This window comes from Harpegnathos saltator, unplaced genomic scaffold, assembly GCF_003227715.2.
Source record: "Harpegnathos saltator strain DR-91 unplaced genomic scaffold, Hsal_v8.6 scaffold391, whole genome shotgun sequence".
Lineage (NCBI taxonomy): Eukaryota > Metazoa > Arthropoda > Insecta > Hymenoptera > Formicidae > Harpegnathos > Harpegnathos saltator.
Genome location: NW_020230196.1, coordinates 69248 through 90246, shown reverse-complemented (window position 1 = coordinate 90246; position 20999 = coordinate 69248). Strand labels below are relative to the sequence as shown.

Genomic DNA, 20999 nt, shown 5'->3' with positions numbered 1-20999 from the left:
AATACGTTCGGCAGAGAGAGAGAGAGAGAGAGAGAGAGAGAGAGAGAGAGAGAAACGAGGAATACAAAGAATTTATCGCAGAAAAACTGCGATGCTGTTTCAAACGTTGCAGTGTTCTTATTTTGTCGACTGCGAGCGATGTTTATATTATATCCGTACAAAAATATCATAGAACTAAATATCACGCAAAATATTTCATCGAAGCGCCTCTCGCGTCTTGAATTCTCAAGATACCGCTTCTCCCGATATCCGCACTGACTTCTCCCTGGTTAAAGTTCCGCCCGCAGTTTCGAGTGTTTTTCTACGATTATCCGCACCGTGTTAGTCTATAACATACGAATTCGAGCGTAGAGAGAATGTAAGAGAGTGAGAGAGAGAGAGAGAGAGAGAGAGAGAGAGAGGAAGGAAGGGCAAGGGGAGAGAGCACACTTCGTCGCGCGCACTAGTTAATTTTCGCGGAAGCTGGATAACCACGGACGGTGATCTGGGTTAAACCTACTTCAAATTATACATCGATAGCTCAGGTTAGATCGGATAACTCCTAACTTTCCGAAGAGTCAATGCCGACAAGTTGAACTCAAGTTAGAACCTCACCGGCCCGGTATCTCACGTAGCCTGGGATACGCGAGTTCTCGCCGGTGATACTTGACTATTCCATTTAACGTTGCTCGTTAATTTTGTAAACACGTTTTACGCGCGCCCGTGCGCGCACGTCGCAGGTCCGTTTAACGGACTAAATAGCGTAATCACGGCGGGATGTTATTTAACCGGGTTAATGCTTCATCATCAGACTGCGGTGTCGCGGTTTGCCCGCCCGCCCGCACCAACTTATCTCGCGTAAAATTTATATATGCGCGCGAAATCTTTGAAAGTCAGAGATGCGCAGAGGGAGGTAGCCCGGGGAATTACGATGCGCAATTACGGAACGCTCAAAAATTCATTTTGTATTTACAAAATGTATAGCTTGGTGCATACGCGATGAATGTCGGCAGCGTGTTTACCACGACGACTTACCACGCTTTGAATATTAAAACGAAAACGCGAGAGACGGGGTGTGTAACACGATTTACACATTTTCGCGTATTCAATGATAATGAATTTAGCAAGAATAGAGATAGAGGAGAAAAATCTTATCCGTAACAGCTGCGCCGCCGTCAGTGAAGCCGAAGGCGACGGCAAACCCAAGGAAGAACCCGAATATCACTCAAGCCTCTTCTCCTCGCGAGATTACCGGAAACGAAATTAGCGGCGGAAGGAACATTAGTGGTTTCTAATTATCCAGCGGGGAGTTGCAGGTTAATTGCGCTATTAAGTAGCTCCGTAATAAGACAGCCACTTAAATTTTCGATAAGGAAAAGTCGGAGTCCAAATTCGTCAGAGGAAACGTTTCTCCAGCGTCGAGACGCGGACGCGTTTTTGAGCCCTCCGCATTTAAGCGTTATTGTATTACGCGATATTATCTCTCGCGTTATCTCTGGAAGTTTATGAAGAATGAGAGCATTCCGGCCGGGGCGGTTTATTCGTCGACGGACGTAACCGATTTTCCGCGAGCGCGTACGCAAGTCGTCATCGCGCTCAGCGGCGGACGTGAATAGAATTACTGTGTATACGAAATTCTGGCTGCTGATCTGTCTACTTCGCTGTCGCGCACCATGTCTCGTGATATCGCGAGTTAAACGAGTAGGGCGGAGGAGTTTTCATCAGGAGTGTCATCGCGACAGTACCTACCTACACGCGCGCGCGTAAGCGGTGTTCAGAAACTTTCTCAGTCTCATAATGGGGGATCATATTCTTCTTGAAGTTTCAAGCAGGGTCTGTCTCGGCAGAAATTAATTTTGAGGTCTAATTAAAAAGATGAAATTCCCCCGGTAATCACACTCCCGAAACGTCACCGAATATCTTAAATGCGGATAAGGCAGAATGTTCGTCGCGGGACGTTCGTCGGTCTCATCTCGTTTACATTTTTTATCATTGCATTGTAACTTTTTATATTGCGTGACTGCGCTACCGCTTTACATCTCGACGACAGTTCGAGTAACAACAAATGGAATATACAAAGCCGGACGCGAACATTCCTTCGGGAACAGTAGAAGATAACTTTTTATCGTCCGCTCACTTTATCGTTTATTTTAGCACGAAACGTTTTAAATAGGGGCGTTTTTCCGCGAAACCTATGCAAGGAATTCTCCAACTTTTATCCCTTTGGTTGCGAAACCCTCAATTGAAACGCGAAAGAAACACAAAAGAACTTGAGAGAAGTTGCTCTTGACGCATAAGTGATCGCGACCCCAATTTGTCGAAGTTAAACCGCTGTCTCGTGAATTTATATATCAGGCTGCTCTCCGCCCTCCCTCCTCCCTTTCCTCCAGAAGGATGAACGTGTCTTGAATTCTGTCACGAAACGTAATATCATCGTGTTTGGCAATTTAGGCCGTGCAAAATCGTTTCTACGACACGAAGGTAGAAGTAATCGGACATCTTGGAATTTGCGCCTGGGAAAGTCTCGACGAATATTTTTCATTTTCCATAAACTGTTGCTGCAAAACTGTGTTAACGTCAAACGTCAAGCTAGCACTTAAAACACCAAATGAAACGGTTAAGTGAATTTATTCATAAAGTCTAAATGAATCGTAAAACATTTTTCTACGATTTCTACGAAAAATCAAATTTCATTTTTGTATCGAGATTTTATCTAGTTTAAAAGCCTGCGATAAATATTTAGATACAAGATCAGAAAACAGATGCTGTGTAAATGAGCTATTCATAATTCCTCTTTCTTTAGTAAATTAAACATTATCGAGTTAAGAGCTGACGATTTGAGGTTGATAAATAACTTTAATGAGCCTTCCGGAGTTGAACAGCGGAAAAGAGAGAGATAAAGCGAAAAGTAAAATAAGAAAAATACATGGTATTACTTCCTTGGTATTTTGCTTCGCGGAATATAATTTCATCACGGCATGTAGCAGCTGTATCTTAGACATTATTTTAACAACAAAATCGCACAGAGCAGGAATTACTTCGGGAATTAATGACAGCAACAATAAACTTTTCACCGCATTATTTTCAGATGCATCCACCGTTACATCTTCTTATTATTTTGCAAGTAGAAAAACACAGACAGAAACACAGAGCAAAGAAATTAACGACTTCGAAATATTGAAGAAATGGTTCCATCTGCAAAGATATTAAAATTCTCCGCGCTCCGCGTATATGTATATTTTTATGCATTCATAATTATCTTAAAGCTTAAGATGACACAGAAGTGACGCGATAAAAGTGGAAATAAGAGCGTAACGGTAAGCTCCGTTGAGAAAGAAGTAGCGCGATAAAATTGAACGAAGATCTCGTCGCAATTTTCGAGACTGATATTTACGAGCGACTAAATGGCGTCAATTTTGATAAAATACGTCGGATATACGTCGCACCCATTACACCGCAGCAGGGTAAAGTGATGACGTAAAAGTAGCTTGCGAGCTCTCCTGCGACAGGCGTCGACATTAATCTACATAGAAGAGTATAGCACGAAGCTATGCACGAAACGATATCGCGTATCACACTCGCGCTTGCACTTACCTAAACTCGCATACGCGGGCGCGTACAGTGCCGGATTATCCGAACGTCTCATCCTGGCTAGGACATCACTCACTGCAGATTTATCATCAGACAGATAATGTTATCGGGAAAGTAGGGCGCACTAACAGGACCGAGGCGAAGAAAGCCGACGATTTTCAGAGTCGATTATTTTCTGATGAAAGTCGGCGCTCCACTCTATTACAGTCCGTCTGAATCATATTACGGGCGGAAGATAAAAGAATTTTGCACGTAGTCGAAATTTCACGCGGAACGGGAGCGCACGTGCGCACCCCATTGTACTCCCTCTATTATTAGGTTACAATGATAAAAATCATTATATCAACTTTTTACCATCTCGAGACTAACGGCGCGGATTTTGAAATTACTCCTTATGTCACCGCCGCCTCCCCCTCCCTGTCTCTCTCTCTCTCTCTCTCTCTCTCTCTCTCTCTCTCTATTTCGCGCAGCGGCTCATTTGCTAGATTGCGCCATTACAAACTCGGATAAAGCTCCGTAAAATAGCTGCAGGCACGTCGTAGGATTTTAACACCGCCAGTGCGACACGGATGCGCTTTCATACTGAGATTAGACAGCGGCCCGAGCTACAGTACACGGAGCGCTATTTCTTCTTTCGTTCCGTACGTGCTCCGCTTTGCGGAGCGACGCTGTCTTCGCTCCGTGAAACTACCGACGATTGCGACGATACCTCCTTTTAAGTTTCGACGACGACGAACTCGAGCGTCGCGGATGCACGGATTCGCCGTAGACGGGCGTCTACGGAGATCCTATCAAAATCATTTTCGCGAATTCTCCACGAGACGCAAAGTACGAGCACACGTGCGCCCGCGCGCGCGTCCGTTCGATCGAGTCCTCGCTGCGCGTTGTGTGCTCGTTAAATTGCCCGATTCTCCCCGCGGCGTCTCAATGATCTCCCCTCCGCCGTTTACAGCGTATCCCTTTTATGCGAAGGGTAAACGGAAGCGCCGCTGTTACTTCGCGCTCTCACGCATTACGACGTGTCGTCGCGCCGGCGACCGGAAGGAGATGTCACAGGCGAAAGATGCCTCCGCCGCTACCGCCGAGGCGAACAATCGCGACCGTGGACGATTGTCCGGAACGCACGGGGAAAATTATCGGTGTTTCGCGCCGCTCTCTATTATCATATAAACTATAGTTGTTTACATTTTAATTGGAATTCGGTTATAGTTGGCGAGGCACGTTGTGATGCATGTAGGGGAAATCAAAGGGTCGTTTTCGCGAATGGCTGATTAGATGGGATTCGGATCTGCAGCGCGATAGTGTGCGCTGTTATCCAGCGCGGAGCACAATGCAGTATACCGTACACCTATCCTTTTCCGATACGCACGGAAGATCGTGGCAATCGGACAATGCATGTATTTGAGTTTGCCGGGCGAAGTTGCCGCGGAGGATTACCATGCATTCTGCGCGTGTATCGGTAGCGCCCTCGCCTCCCCCACCCCTCCCTGGCCACCCGCCGCGCCTCGTGGATTATAATATCAATGAATTCCAGACGGATGTTTGGGAGCAGGTTAGCTGCGCGAGGGCAAACAACTTTGCGCTTTTACGGCTCTTACCAGGGTAAGGAAATATCATTTTGCCAACTGGCGTACAAGGACGAGCGATAAAAGGTCGCCCAAGTTTCGGACTCAGTTCGTAAGTCACGCCAATCCCAGTAAGGAATACGCGAGACGCGCCGGGAGAAAAATCCAGAAACCGTCTGGTAAAAAATCGCGAAAGCTACTTACGATCTAATGACGCTACCCCTCCTTCTTTCACTCTCTCTCTCTCTCTCTCTCTCTCTTACTCACGAAGTAATCTCTTTCTATAGTAGTACAAAGTTGCCGTCGTAGCTGGTGGTCGTTGAGGGGACTTTAAAAGTCGTTTTCAAGTATATTATTCATAAACTTTATCGTCGCCGTTGGAGTGCGCGGAATGTTCGCGGACCGGCCGGATCGCCTTTCATCGTAATTTTCTGGGAATGGCAGGGAGCGCAATGACAATGATAAATCGGCTGACCGGCGAGCGAGGGATTTTGTCCGAGGCTCGGAATTTTTTTTTTTTTTTTGCAATTAAGAGAGATCGAATTTCTCGTCGCGGCTGCCAATTAAACGCGCCGACCGTACTCGCGTGTACCGTACATTGCGCGTCTACGTCGACGCTGGGGAATTTTCGACGTTTCGCGCCGCATCGATCGCCATGCTCAACGAGATGATCGCGAGACGCGCGAGCGATTGCGCGGCAAATTTACTTAATCCAGTGAATCGCATCCATTTTCTGTAACGCGCAAGAAACGGTCCATCGCGGACGCGTTTTCCAATATCCATTATGGTGGGCCGCGCGGTCACCGTCCCGCTTCGAATACCGCTCGCAATCGCGCGAAAACAATCGACCGTATGACCGCTCGAATTACCGGCCGTGTAAAACGGGAAAATTAATGCCGCGCGCGGCCCGTGCAGGACTTCTCTCATTTGGACTTGTAATAATAGCGTGCGAGCGCGACTGTTTTCCCAGCGTGCGCGCGCGCGTATTATTGTCGAACAGTGCGATTTTACGAAAGCGCCGTGTCGTCATGCAAATACCGAGCTTTTCGCAATTTTTAGCGTCACGAGTAAAGTTCCCAGGCTTTGTCAGAGTGAAAAAAAATTTCACTTCAATTTCCTTGTCGAGAGTTCGGTTCGTTCCCGAGAGTAGTGCGCGCGGCCGCGGTGGCGGTGATGGCGACAGCGGCGGCGGCGGCGGCGGCGGCGGCGGCGGCGGCGGCGGCGGCGGCGGCGGCGGCGGCGGCGGCGGCGGCGGCGGCGGCGGCGGCGGCGGTGGCGGCGGCGGGGGCGGCGGCAGCGGCGGCGGTCTCGTATGTAAGGCACCGAAGCTTTTTCGTTTGCAACCGTGCGCACCATCTGCCGTCCAATCCCGTTTTTCGCATTGACCGAGACGGGAGATTTTTAATCGACAATAGTAGCAGTCGCGCTATTCCCAGTATTAAGGGGTTACAAACGAGGAACGTGGTCGACCGGTCGTCGGAGGTACGCGCGCGACTCCCGACAGATTTACATCGGCGTCGCTGAGCATTCTCAGCGAACTTTGTTTCATTTCATTTCACGAAGGTGATGCACTCTCGTCTCTTTGTGGCTTTAAAGCCTCTTGCGCGTCGGAATTTGTGTCTCCAGTGTATTCAGCTTGCCATTAATTTGCTGAAGGACTTTGAATAACCTTGTTTACTCGTCTGACGCTTATCAAACACGTTCGTTGGGAAGGAGTAAAGGAGAGAGGGATTGGAAGAGAGAGAGAGAGAGATCACGCGATGCTCGTTGGTTGGCGGTGGAATTTGATTTTGGTTTTGTCCAAAAAAATACATCGAGTGACATTGACCGGCGACAAAATAGACACGAACGAGACGGAATACTATCCATGTATTATTACGGATATATCTATGACGTTTTGCGATACCACGTAACTTCTCACCGCAAGCACACTTCGCCGTTCCCGTGTAATTTAGCTGGATAATTTATCGAACAAAAGTGCAATGCAGCTTCGGTTGGTGGCGAGCGCCGTTTCGGTGCTACTCATATTTTATGAAGGACCACTTGTCTCGCGACAGATCCAATTGAATCTCCTCCACGGCGAAAATTGTGGCCTTCGAGAATATGGGGCGTGAGCTCAGCCGGCGCTTCTCTGATTGGATGAGCACCCGTTATATTCTCTTAACTCGGAGCCATCGACGTGATTTAATGCGACTGCATCTTATTAAAATATGCGTCAAGGACTATCTTAACGGGCATTAGAGCGCGAGGTATAACGAACACGATGTGAGATTATCGAGTCCTCCCGACGTGCCGAGGCAAATTGACATTATTGGTATCAGGGCATTATCACCTGGGCATATCACCTGGTGGAAGAAATGTGTGCTACGCGCAGAGGTAATGCAATTTGTTGCTAATCCCGGACACGGAGCGAAACGTGTTGTTCCCCGGGAATGAAAGGCGACAGAAAGGCGTAAGCTGTATAGAAACTCGTTAACAAATTGTTTAACGAACCGCGCGCGCATCACGTTTCATCAAATATCGATCAACGTCTGGAACTCGTTAGCGGACTTTATAATAGATCACTTTCCGTGGAAACGTGTCTTTTTGTAAAAAGGCTCCGTGTAAAAAGGTATACCTGCCATCAAAAGAGCGATAATATCGATCTCTCGGGTCGACAAAAGTGACGCGGGTTTGCCGTGTGCCATCAGATGCCAACGAGCAGTCTGTCAACAAATCCTGCCGTGTTGCCGAGTACGACGAAGAGCACGGACCGACTCTGTTTCGCTCTGAATATCAACGGCGCGCGTCCGCCTGATAATTCCCCTGATTCGCGAAGAATCGCGAGAGCAAATTAAAATTACGCGACAACGTACACGACAGTAAAAATTTACCGTTTCGCCAAGGGCGCAGCTCGCGAGAGCGCGCGATATGAATCTCACTGAAAAGAGTTATTTGATATTCAGGCACTCGAAAGTCCAATATACCTGCGCGCGGACTACTGTTGCGCGCGCGTATGTCGGGAAAATCGCGAATGGTTACACTTTGCGATAGTATTGCGACTTTGCGATACGACTGCTGCGACTTTGACTGTAAAAGGGAAATACTACAATAGTTCCCTCGCGGACGCCACTTGCACATATTGAAGAGTTTATTCGTATCCATCGCATTTTTCGTTCAAATGAACGACGCGGGAGAACGACGTGGTTCTTTCTGGCTCGTTTTAAGGCGTCATTTTAAGCCAGTTTACCGCGCAACTTACGATGTCGCATTTAGATTAGAAATTGCGACTATTCGCCGTGAAAACACGCATGACAAATATGCAAAACGCGCGACTCATATGCCCGCATTTTCTACTCGCGCAATACTTGTAACAAACGTAAATTTAAAAAGCAGTTGCTTATGATCACAGCGCAGCACTTAATTGATTATTCTGAATATTACAAGGTGGAGACGACAATTTTAATAATTTTCAGTCGGTCTCTCCACAGCTTAAAAACGACACGATTTTTCAATAATCCATCCTCCTTCACTTTTCATAAAAAGATATCCAATGCCCAGCAATGCATTTTAATTTAGCGATCCCAAATCGTGCATGAAAACCGTTGCGAATAGAATCGATTAACAAAATATATCATTTACGTGCTTCATTTAACGTTTGACTGATTATTTTTACCAGCCCGCAGGCAAACTGACGCGTCGCGCGAAATTATTGCGGTTGATCTCTCTTTCTCTCTCTCTCTCTCTCTCTCTATAACAATTCGACTCAACTCCCGAACTGGAATTCAGAAATAAGTAGTAAAAAAAGGCTCATGTAGCCCGCTTTCTAGAACGTCGCGCCGTAAAGACTTCAATTTAGTGCGAGTGTAAGCTGCGGATGAAGTTCCGGAAATGGTTAAATGGACGATGCGAGGTGTAAGCAACGGAAAAAGCGAGAGAAGCTGATACATTTTCGCCTTCGACATTTCCTACCGGACGAAACGTATCGAAAGAGAAAAAGAGAGAGCGAGCGAGTAAAAGAGAGAGATCTCATTGTCTGAGAGAAATCTAAAGGATATATCCAGATATCATGAGGAAGAGGAATTACCGATTAACATAGAATCATATAAAATATCTTGAAGAATATCTTAACGTAAGCAGATTCGTATTTTAATTCACTTATAGGTATTTGTGATTCCCTCCGAGAGGAATACGTTCAGTATTTCGAATGTAATATTTATAAAGTATCAATTTCAATAATTTATAAATAATTTAATATTATGAGAGACTTTTTGTAATACTACCTGATTTCTTGATCTAGTAGTAATAAAAATTCTTCCCTAAATCTCATCTTTCATCATTTGTCAACAGCACGACCGTATCGACCGCATATTGTAAAAAAAGAAAAGAAAAGGAAAAAAAAAAGACATACGGAAAAAGACAATTAGTAGAAAAATAGAAGACCGAATCTTACCACTGAAATATCTGATTTAAGCTAATTCTTTTGGGTCTTCGTGTCATTTATAAACTCAACGGGAATATCCGAGATCTCTTTCTTGGCATTTCGCTCAACTCGTATTCATATCTGCCGGCTGCCGGCACTGAGCTGGGTGATGCAGCGAAAGCATATTCCGTAAACTATGGAACGTTAAATGCACATGGATATACGTTTCATCATTAACGACTCCATAACTCATTTCTGTCGTATAGTTACCCTTAAAAATTCGCGCGCAGGTACACTTAACGCTGCGTCAAGTAAACACAAACGTGAGTATACAAATATTTCCATAGTGTACGTGACACGGTACGTTTGTGCGTGCATATATGCATACGTACGTGCGTGCGTGCGTGCGTGCGTGCGTGCGTGCGTGCGTGCGTGCGTGCGTGCGTGTATGTACACCACGGCTACATAATAGAGCACACCAGGACTTGGGGGCATTCGATGTTGGCGAGCACCTGATTTATAGTGTCCCAAGAACAGGTCGCGTATTCGATAAGTGGAGGTCACTTAACTCTCGTAGGAATTGTAGAAAGTTAGAAAACTTTTCTCGGTCTGGAAAATCGATATGGCGGCGGTTTAAAATTTCAAGCCATGCAATACTTATCAGTTTACTTCTCCGCCGCGCGAAAAGACAAAGACTTATCGGATCGAACGTGCCATGAGCAGAGATGGGCGCGGTAGAGCTTCCGAATGTCGCGATCGAATTTCTCATTACGGGAAAGCATGCGTTACCGGAGAAAAAGCTTTCCTCTCTCGGATTGAAAGACTTTATCTGTCGGTCGGATTATTGTTGCTGCAATTGCAAGCTTCAGCGCGATATGTAAATCGGCGATATAATTAACGTGTGTTATTTAAAAACTTGCCGTATGAACTTAAGCTGATACTTCAGCCTTTCGACTAGGGAAAATAAATCGAAAAGCGTACTGACATTTGTGTCTGTAACTCAATACTATCGAGATAAATGATATCCGCACGTTGCGTATAAGAGACGATGCAATTTGCATCTACCTTTTTATACGAGACAAATATAAACGTTATCGATCTGAGCGAGACGAAACTACGTTGAAAATACCGGCATGCTCGCGTTGCAGTCGCGGTTTCGTTATTTACGGCGTACAAACGTTGGACGGCAGATTAAGTGTTGACATTTGTGACATTTTGCGCAACGGTCGATTCGCGTATGACTTTAAGCGAGCGTCGGATATTTCCATAAATACGTTATTTATTACGAGATATCGTAGATGCAATGTTTTTTGCAGAGCGTTCTCTTCGTTACTTTCTTAAACATCAAAGCGAATACGGATGATTTTCTAACAAGGCAACCGAGCGCTATCTTCGTGTGTAAGAGAATATACGATGTACATTCTTGTTAAGAGATTCCATAATGCGAAATAAAGGTTATCCCGTCAAAGAGTTTATTTAAAGAATGCATTTATTCGGAGACGAAAGATAGCGGAGGAAAAGAATGCGCTATTTTGCCGCACGCGTATATACTTAAGAAGTATATACAGTGAGATTATCCACGAAAACAAAGTATTGCGTTTACGTGGCAGATTATTGAATACCATGTGTCGTGACATGCAAGAGAGAGAGAGAGAGAGAGAGAGAGAGAGAGAGAGAGAGAGAGAGAGAGAGAGATGGAGAGAACCGCTGAAATAAAATTTGAAAATTTTATGTAATATTTAAAACAACGAAAGCCAAATGGGAATAGCTTTGCGAAACAATTTTCAATATGAATGCATTTATATATGTTGCAGTGCAACCAGCGTACATACGTGTCGTCGATGAAAACTCAAAGAAAACTCTGAGTACTGGTGCCACTTTAGGACCTATAAACGAGGGTTCAACGATATCCTTATATTGCGAGAGCGGCGAGGGCAAACCTGTACCCACGGTTGGGTGGTTTAAAGGTGACCAACTACTCGAAGGTAAGATTTGCAATCTATCGTGATATCGACCCGATTGAAAGCGATATGATGCATCAAGTCAGTTAATATTATTACGCGCGTCTTTGTAGAAATTTCGTACGAGATACAGACGAAGTACGGCTAGCCTCTTGAATCAATAGTAGCGTGTCTGTCATTATTGACAATTTATTACCATTTTATTGGCAACTCGTACGTTGCGCTTCGCAGTTGTTTCTACAACAAACAACTACTTACGTGAATATCTGCAAACTTATAAACTGACTTGACCTCTTGGATCTTGTTGGAGTAATATCTTGCCTTTCCATGATCAAAATTTGCGGTACTGCCTTGACGAGAGTAATAAATAATATTAACGTCTGCTAGACGCAGACAATTGCTAGAATACACATAAGCATAATGCACTTCAATACGCTTTGTTTCTCTCGCAAGCTCCCGCAGACGAAACTTCATTTCATACATAATATCCTAGTTGAAGATAAATGAACGCCGCAAATGTATAATTTTATTTCCACGCTTCGGTGGAATTGCGGTGTGAATTAAAATGTAGAGGGATCGTTACCACTAAACCATTATTCAAACGGGACTGCTGAAAGGCAAGAGAATACTTGACGCGTTCTTCATTAATCAGTTAGTGGATAATGATACCGACCATTATTAAGAGAATTTCTCAATTTTCATTTAATTGTTAAAAAAGTATCGATTTTATATCAATCTTATGCGAATAACGAAATTCAGTGTTCTGAAATTCAAACCATCGCTGTAAATGCATGCACGTATCTCGATGTATGTTGCGTTCTAAACTCATGCTGCGCTTTTTAGAACGCGTAACTAGGATCGTGCGTTCAACATGTACACGTCGAGAAATATAAACTGTTTCATTACAGCGACGAGTTCGTCGACCATCGCTGATACTGGAATAGGCACTAGCAGTAGTTTGCTGGAGATGCAAATTACACGGAAAGAGTTAGGCGCAACGTTCACGTGTAAAGTCAACAGTATTGCTCTCATGGAACCACTCACGGTTGATATTAAACCAGATGTGCACGGTGAGTATATATATAACTTTTTCAAGAAAACGCGAGACAAGATATTCCTCCTACCGCGAAACAGCGTCCATAACATATGCACGCGATATTATATTAAAAATTCTTCATTCTTGCGATCACTTTTTCTTACATTTTGATAAACCTTTACGAGCACAACAAAAAGACATTTTGACATACTTTATCATATTTTAATATACCAAATTGCAACAGTTTTTGGTATTTTAATAGTTGTTCCTTTCGCGGAATAACTATCATCTAAACTATTTAAACCGACAACTCGCGACAACTTGTCTCGGTAAATTTAATCTGTTCCACAGTTTTCGTCACGAAACTCTTCACATGCTGTAAAAAGCAGCGCTAAAATTTATCGACATATATCCGCAAAAGTATCTTGTGAAATCTATCGATTCGCCCCATCGTGCAAAGAATTTTCTCAAACCTATCGATTAGCCACCGTGCAAAGAATCAGCTTTATATAGATTTATTAGTGAATGTGACGCCGATTACCGATGGAAAATTGTATGCGTCCGAGTCGCCCCACAATTTCAGTCACATAGAGCAATTTGTGCGCGATATACGCCATTCCGTCGATAACCGTTATACCGATACAAACTCAATACGAACATACATAGTAATAGGATGAACGAATGTGGGTATTTTGACCTAAATTTGCAACAATTCCGACGGGTATCGTTTATTCATTAAATCAAAACATGGGTACATCGGGTAAACTCACCGTCGGAGTATGAATATGAATGGTACCACGACCAAAGCGCTATATCAACCTAGCGGAAACGAGGAGAATTTTTGTGCCAAGTGTATTTGCCGTAGAATATAAAGTAGCTCAAGTTTCGAAGTCAATTAACGTTTTCTACCAAGAACTCGGGCGAGTTGTGTAACTTGAAAGATTAAAGAGTTTCAGGCGAATCATATCTTTCCGAAGGTGCGAACAGAAAACGGAATTTTGTTCCTTAATTACAAATGGATTTTCATTTAACGACGACTGAGGACGAGATTGATTCTCGAGTTACTTGTTACAAAATGAACGTTTAGTCATTTGGCAACCACCACTTATCTGATTCTCGAAAAAGCGTCTAACTCAGCTCCAAACTCTCTGCAGGTTGAAAAATATAAATACAAATAAACTACAGAAATATACTCAAAATGTTCGTAATTACACAAGAGATGCTCTCAAACACCCGAGAGTTTTAATTTGCTTTAAAGAATATCGAATATCACATCTCGGTAATTAAAACCGTATCAAATGATACGGTAAAAATATATGTCTGTGCTATGTGTATAATTCTAGATTTCAATAATATAGGATTATAACAATAATAGACATTGAACCGTAGTTTCGTGAAAATAGTTAACAATTATTATTCACTTGTATAAACTGAACCAACGAATTAAGCGATAGTTTGAAATTTTGAATGCATGCATAACGCATATAAACAGCCGATACTTCCTATTTGCCCAAATATTTCCGACAAAATGCATTATATCTCGTGGTAACCTAAATTCATCAATGGCGAGGTTATGTATGCTGTATGAAATTAATTTCATATATCTGTTACGTTTATGTATTGTAAAATAGGATAGGTAGGCCACGCCCGTGGACGTGCGTGTACTATTAAACCCTCTCAGAACACGGAACAGAATTCAGACATGTCAAGCGGCCATTTCATCCCGTACAATGTAATAGTGTGCTTAAAGCGGAGGTTTTGTTCTAATGTTACTCGTATTCAGCACGAGATATTGCGATATTATCCGACTTAGAGTTATTCCGCAGTTTCGCGAGCGCTCTCACTCGCGTCTCGTCGCAGGATTAACCCCCGTAAGAAACAGCTTGATGAAGAGGGGAAAAAAAGGTGCATCTCGCTTCGCACACGGTCATCCATATTTTATCGCACAATAACACAATTCTGCCGATCCACGGGTACGAAGTTCGGGATTCGCTTTGAAGGATGGCTCCGCGCTTAAATGCGAAATTCGCGCAAAGAGGTATGCGAGTGCAGACTTCGTGCTTTTGAAGAGGCTCGTGTAAAGCGAGAGTACACGAAATTCGATTTGATGCGGGAAAGTGGTTTACATCTCGGATTTGAATTCCTGCACGCACGCGAACAGGACCGCGCGTACCAGTCATAAACCACTTTTCCACCGAATTTTTGCAGGAGAAACTGGGGCAGGACATATTTCTAAATTTCTTCTACCCAACCATCTCAGGCCGGGCTAATTCAGATTTGTAAGTACGACGCGAGATGTATGTAACAATGTAATTTTATGTAGGCCGTATAATTTCGCCGCGTGTTCATTATCGCCGCGGTAGAGAAGTTCCGAAGCACACATTTCTTTTTCACGTACACGTTAAACAGGCTGAAATAAGGTGAAGGCGTCGGCGAATCGATTATTCAGCGCGCAATTTCTCAAACTCTTGCCGGGGGGGGGGGGGGGGAGAAGAGGAAAAAAAGAGAAACTTGTACAAGGGTATGTAAAGTACTCTTGCGCATTTCTTACACACTACCCGGGCAACTAAAGTTTTACATTGAGCTGCCTTGTGAGAAGCGTCGAACTAATGTTTCCAAATGAGGCAAAAAATGTGCACCGCATGCATTCTTAATTACTCGGCCGGAGAACACGCTTAATTTAATTGCATAAATTACATTGCACATTACGTCGAATTACCACAACACGTGGTCGCCGCCCCGATGTATCGAAATAATGACGATACTTTAATGGAAGTCTCCTATTAACTGTACGCCAGCGCATATATGTAATTTAGAAAATGCTCCGCTTCGCCGAGATATGCCGTTTTCGTATAAATGGCGAGCGGTTTTAATAACCCGCTCACGTTGCCGTTGCATTTAAAACTGTGGCGGCCCATAAATTACTCAAGATTACTAAACGATGTATCCGCGGCACAGACTACACGACCCCCTCATCCCTATAATTTTAACGACGTATAAGCCAACTACGGCGTCTAAGAAGAATACAATTTTTTTTCTCGTTCCTGGCTGAAACGAGACTAAAATATTCAGAAATTTAGTCGTTTCTTTACCACCTGCATGCATCGTCACGAATCAGCACGAATTCGCCGAGTAAAGTCCACCCGTTATTACGGTGGTACTTGTAATTATGGCACGCTGGGTTGCAGGGTATCCGTTAGTTGAGCGCATAATTACGGATCCGCCCGCACATACGAATTTTGCATGTTGTAAATAATTAAATGTCCATCATTTTCGCGAAAAGAGATTTCCTCGCGTGCGCGCAAACGCGTAAGATCGTTGGTGAATTTATGAAATTAACGTGTGTTGTCTCTCTCTCTCTCTCTCTCTCTCTCTCTCTCTCTCTCCCTCTCCCTCTCCGTTTCGCGATTAGAAATTTATTAACAGTGGTCAATCATCGCCGCGCGTGTTGTATTACCGCATAATATCATCGCGATATTATTGTACAAATATGCGATTACGTAACTCTCGGCGTATCGATAAAATGAACGTTATTAACTTTGAAGTCGAGATTAATTTCCTTGCTAGCGTGGATACACGTCGATTAATAAATTTGTTAAATTATCGCGTTAATCTCTCGTAAATGAATCATACATTTATTCACATTCAGGCAGTAATTATGCTTAATTGGTATGACGTGTCGTGTGGTGGTACTACCAAAGAGAAAATTAATATCTTACAAGCTGTGACTTTTAATATTCGTACTGTGTAATCCGTCGGCACTATGCATGGATAGATAAAGCCGGGAGTTTTCGTCGTTTATATTTGCCTTTCGAAAGTCACAATTAGATTTCGGTGATATAATAATCGTGATGAAGATTATTTCAATCTGATAAATGAATCACGCAATTATTCACGTCGTCAGATCGTAAGACTGCCTGCGTCAACTTTGGTCAGTCTCGTTACTCGCTGTCGTTATAAATCGTATTAAAAGAGAAACACACTCGGTACGCGAGATTACGAAGACGTTGAAAGGCATTGAAATGAGCAAGTCTTGCGTGCTATTTCCAACAGATTCGAAACATAACTTCAACAAAGGTTAATAATATATTATTTACTTGTAGAAAAATACAACGATACCGCCACGAAAACAGGTTTGCAAGGCCTTGATCTTCCGTCGTGATAGAGTCATGAATTATGGGTCAAACGTTAACCGTACGCCACATGCAATACTCGACAGTAGCGGATTCTATTCCGTAAAGTTATTTTTATTTTGCAGAAATAGATGAAAATTCGAGTGTTTTCGATATAATATTTTTCCGGCTATACGTAGATACGGAAAAATATTTCTCGGTTCTCGTCTCGTCGAAAGTTACTGCATCGAAAATCTCGTTACTGCTATTAACGATACTTCTACAACATGCACGTATCATAAAATACGATATCGTCTAATGCTTTTGCTAACACGTCGACAAGAATCGCTTCAATCTCGCGTCGTGAAAAATGGCTTGTCACGATAAAAACCAGATATATGATAGGACATACACAGCGCTAGAATAAAAACAAAAAATAAAAAGAAATAACAGTCGCTCCGTCGAATGTCAACGTGAAGCGCAATTTGGGATTCCTCAACGCGCGCACGCGCGCGTGGTCAGTTCGATATGGAAAATATAAATATAAACTTCTGGCGAACCGTTCTTAACGACCTGCGGTGAATTTAAAGTGGAAATGTCGCGAATGCCCGTGGGATATCTGCGAAAATCTCACGGCCCCGCAGCTGCTCGTTGAAAGTCGTGGAAGCAAGGTTGCGGGAGTGACGAGAACTCGCGAGCAGGCACCTGGCGGAGTTTTCAGGCGGTGCGCTTCTTATAGGCAAACAAAACCAGGAAATCGCATTGCCATCGGCTACAGACTTAAAAAGTCTCGCGGTCGGCTTACCGGGTTGCGAACTCTCAGGAATTTTCGGGCGAGGAGGAAAACGGTTGAATGGTGAATTCCCAGAAGTAAAGGCGGGATCTTCTTTCCCCTTGATATTTTTCAGACGACTCGTTCTCGAAGGGTGTTCGTGTACACGCCCGGACCGTCATTAGAAAATATCTTGTATCTATGGGATTTTTTTTTTTAGAGCTATCCGGAAAAGAAAGACAATTGGCATCGCGCAAAAACCTCCCGCGGAACAAAGGGAACTATCTCTTTTATATCGCTGCGCTGTATCTCTACGATATTATTGCAACCCAGAGAGAATTCATTGACCCTGTCCTTGATTACGATTGTTAATTAAACAAATATTAAACTTCCGAAGATTGTCGAAACTTTTAGAAATCTATCAAAATTTCATAGCTTTATTTTCCCCATAATCGCTTACCTCATCTAAAGCTATATAAATCGTATTGCGTATGCAAGTTAAAATATTCAACCTGCATTGCCTCGACAGCTTAAGCCAACCAACAATTGGATTAACAATTAAGCAGAATGATTAGTAAATAACAAATTATTCACGATAAATCTCTCTCCCTCTCCCTCTCTCTCTCTCTCTCTCTCTCTCTCTCTCTCTCTCTCTCTCTCTCTCTCTCTCTCTATCTCTCTCGCCCTGCCTCTTGCCGAATGCTGAACGAGAAGACAATTCACTCGCGAATTTTCACGGAAACGTCAAGTTACACCATCACACGCCGAACAATGCATCCACGTCACACCTTTGAAATGCATTGTTGGATGCGATAAAACACGTCCGATAATGCAATCCACTGGCATCCGTACGGATTAAAAGTAAACGTCGGTGAAGAGATTTGTTCCAGGATCAAAAGCGTCAGCACATTTCCCGACGAAAAAACTATTTGCGCGAAGGAGATGCGACTTTTTACCTTTTTTTCCGCACCACTGTCACCGTTCCCTTCTCTCCGCACTAGTCTCTCTCTCCTCCCCCCCCTTCCTTTCTCTGCTGCATCCACCAGTGCCATCAGGTAGGGAAGTGCAGTCGGAGCAATTGAAGGCAAATGCAATTCCCGATATTAGATTCGCCATTCGCTCTCTATTCCGACTCCGCGCCCTTTCTTTTCGTATTCTTCTTGTATTGAGTACCGCTCATCGAGTTTTGCCGGTGAATTATCGGCCGATGTTTTCTGAATGTCTCCACGAGGACCGTCAACAATCAGCCCACTGAAACGCACAACTACGTTACGTATTTTTTAATACGTTGATCAATTTTCAGCGAGGTGCATCAGTTTAAAGTTATGAAATATGTATATGTCGAGAATCTCCGATTCTCTAATTGAGCAGAATACGCACAAAACACGTCTACTTTCGACGAAAGCTGTATGAGACGTTTCATCACGTCGGCTGAGAATTTTGCCCGAAAAATCTCCTTCGACATTTGACATGTACTCGCAGGTGGGCAGGTGGGTAATTAAAATCTGACGACACTCGTCAAATTGCCCAGCCGGCGGAATCGCTCCGTGGGGTGTTCGAACGAGGAATTTACCTAAGTTTCTGACAATTCTCGCGCAAAAATCCAGAGATACGGAGATGTAATAGCTCGGGGGAAATTCGATCGTGAATCTCACGCTACACGGTGATGCACGTGACGGCCCGTTACCCCGAAATCCATCGGCGCTAATGGATATATCTACATGTGTATCCACGGATACACACCGTTGCCGTTTAACACGCTCCTATAGACCGTTTTTATCGCGGGGCTTATGTCCTCGTAGAGGAACTTCCGGATCGATTTAACGATAGCCGCGCGCGCGCGCGCGCGCGCGAAATGACAGTTTTCGAATATTCCATTAACCGTGAATTTCGGAACAAGGCCGGCGGTATAAGCATTGAAAAGTTGTCGATCCGCGCCATCGACATCTCTCCTACAGCATCGATATACACGGTGTCCCGCGAAGTTTCGTATACGCGACTGTATTGCACGGCATTGCTATTGTTATTGTTATTGTTATTGTTATTGTTATTATTATTATTATTATACCATCATCATTACGCCGCGAAATAAGCTGTAGTATGTAATTTATCAGAGTAACAGCTGCATTCTCTCGCAAGAGAACTACTGAAATAGGACCGAGTTGAGATACATTTCTGCTTCAAACCGCTCGAACAAGGCGATCCTCGTAATTTTCAACGTGCTACGTACGAGATTTCGCGTGCAACACCGACGTGTAACAACAGTTATTCCAACGCGCGCGATTCTCCTACAAGGATTGCACGCACGTAAACAGAGATCCGCGCTCACGTATCTCGGGGTATAGTCATACTTTCGAGTCGAGGCTGTCGGAGTGCGCGTTGGCCCGCGGCCACCATAACTCCGTTGCACGTCAGAAAACGTCAGGGCCGATATGAAACTGTCGACATTGACATTTCGCGCATCTCGCGCGTACATTCGATCGTGCGCGTCGGTCTCTGTTTCCCGGATTACACATACCAAACCTAATGCCGACGCGACGCCATGCGAAGCCCAGATACCGCGCAATCATCATTACATGATGTCTACGACTGACTACGGACGGCTCTATATTCTGTGTATGTCAACACACACACACACACACACACACACAGAAATGGCAGTGGGCTTAACGTCGAACAGACGGCTACGGGGATCGCCGAATGCGACGTGCGAACTTGGTGGCTTTGCTGAACGGCGCACAAAGGACTGCCATAAACGCTCTAGGATATGATCGTCAGTGTTCAAAAATCACGGCCGTTTACGCCGTAAAATGGCGTTCGCGGCTCGACGCTTGTGAGAACGGACGGGATGAGGATGGCGACATAAAAAGATAGTGTGGCTGATACCGCGCTCTTTATCGTCGTCCTCGTGTTATTCTCTCCCGCCAAGAACCCCTTCTGAGATCATGCGTGTAGCAATTAGGTCGTAACGGGGGCGTGTAATAACAGTTTGTATGGCGTATTTGTGCAGTAATATTAAACTTCGTTTGTACGATTAAATTAATATGTATATATTAAACGGCGAATATTAAATATTTACCAGCGCCAAACAAGCCTACATGTACGCGCGCGTGTCCGTCAGAAATCAAATCAAACCCAAATGCCAAATCAGAGTAGAAGAGCAAAATATAAACTTTTCTTAAATCTGAGACCAAAGATAAAATATCATAAATTCTTCTTTCTTGATTTAAGGCTGTTTTGGATGAACAGGAAACAACACTGGCGTGAAAATTAACGCGCGAAATATTAAAGCAAAATCCCCACGGCACAACCTATTACTTTAATGTATAATCACGCGTGACAATTAACCTTTAGCGTCACCTCGGCGCGATAATGTGAAAATATCCTGGCCTTTTCGCCCTTTTGATATCGCTGCTAAAAGACAAGATGAAAATGTGAGATGGCTGAAAAAATGTTGAGAATACAAACGCGTGGGTTTTATTACGGCAACACGACGAATATCCGCATGTGGCTCGTGATTTGGAGCTGCATCTTTCGAGTACGAAATTACACATTTAATCAGAAATTCCGTACTCCCGAGC

The 20999-nt window shown here is 43.9% G+C and overlaps 1 protein-coding gene across 5 annotated transcripts in view; it reads left to right on the top strand.

Annotated features, from left to right (window-relative positions):
- The window catches only part of nrm (neuromusculin), a 168854-nt gene that overhangs the window by 110056 nt on the left and 37799 nt on the right, over positions 1-20999 (top strand). For all 5 annotated transcript variants that reach the window (XM_025300946.1, XM_025300944.1, XM_025300945.1 and 2 more), the window contains exons 4-5: positions 11352-11522; positions 12407-12568. In XM_025300946.1, the coding sequence (XP_025156731.1) occupies positions 11352-11522; positions 12407-12568 (333 nt within the window). The remainder of the gene's footprint in view (positions 1-11351; positions 11523-12406; positions 12569-20999) is intronic.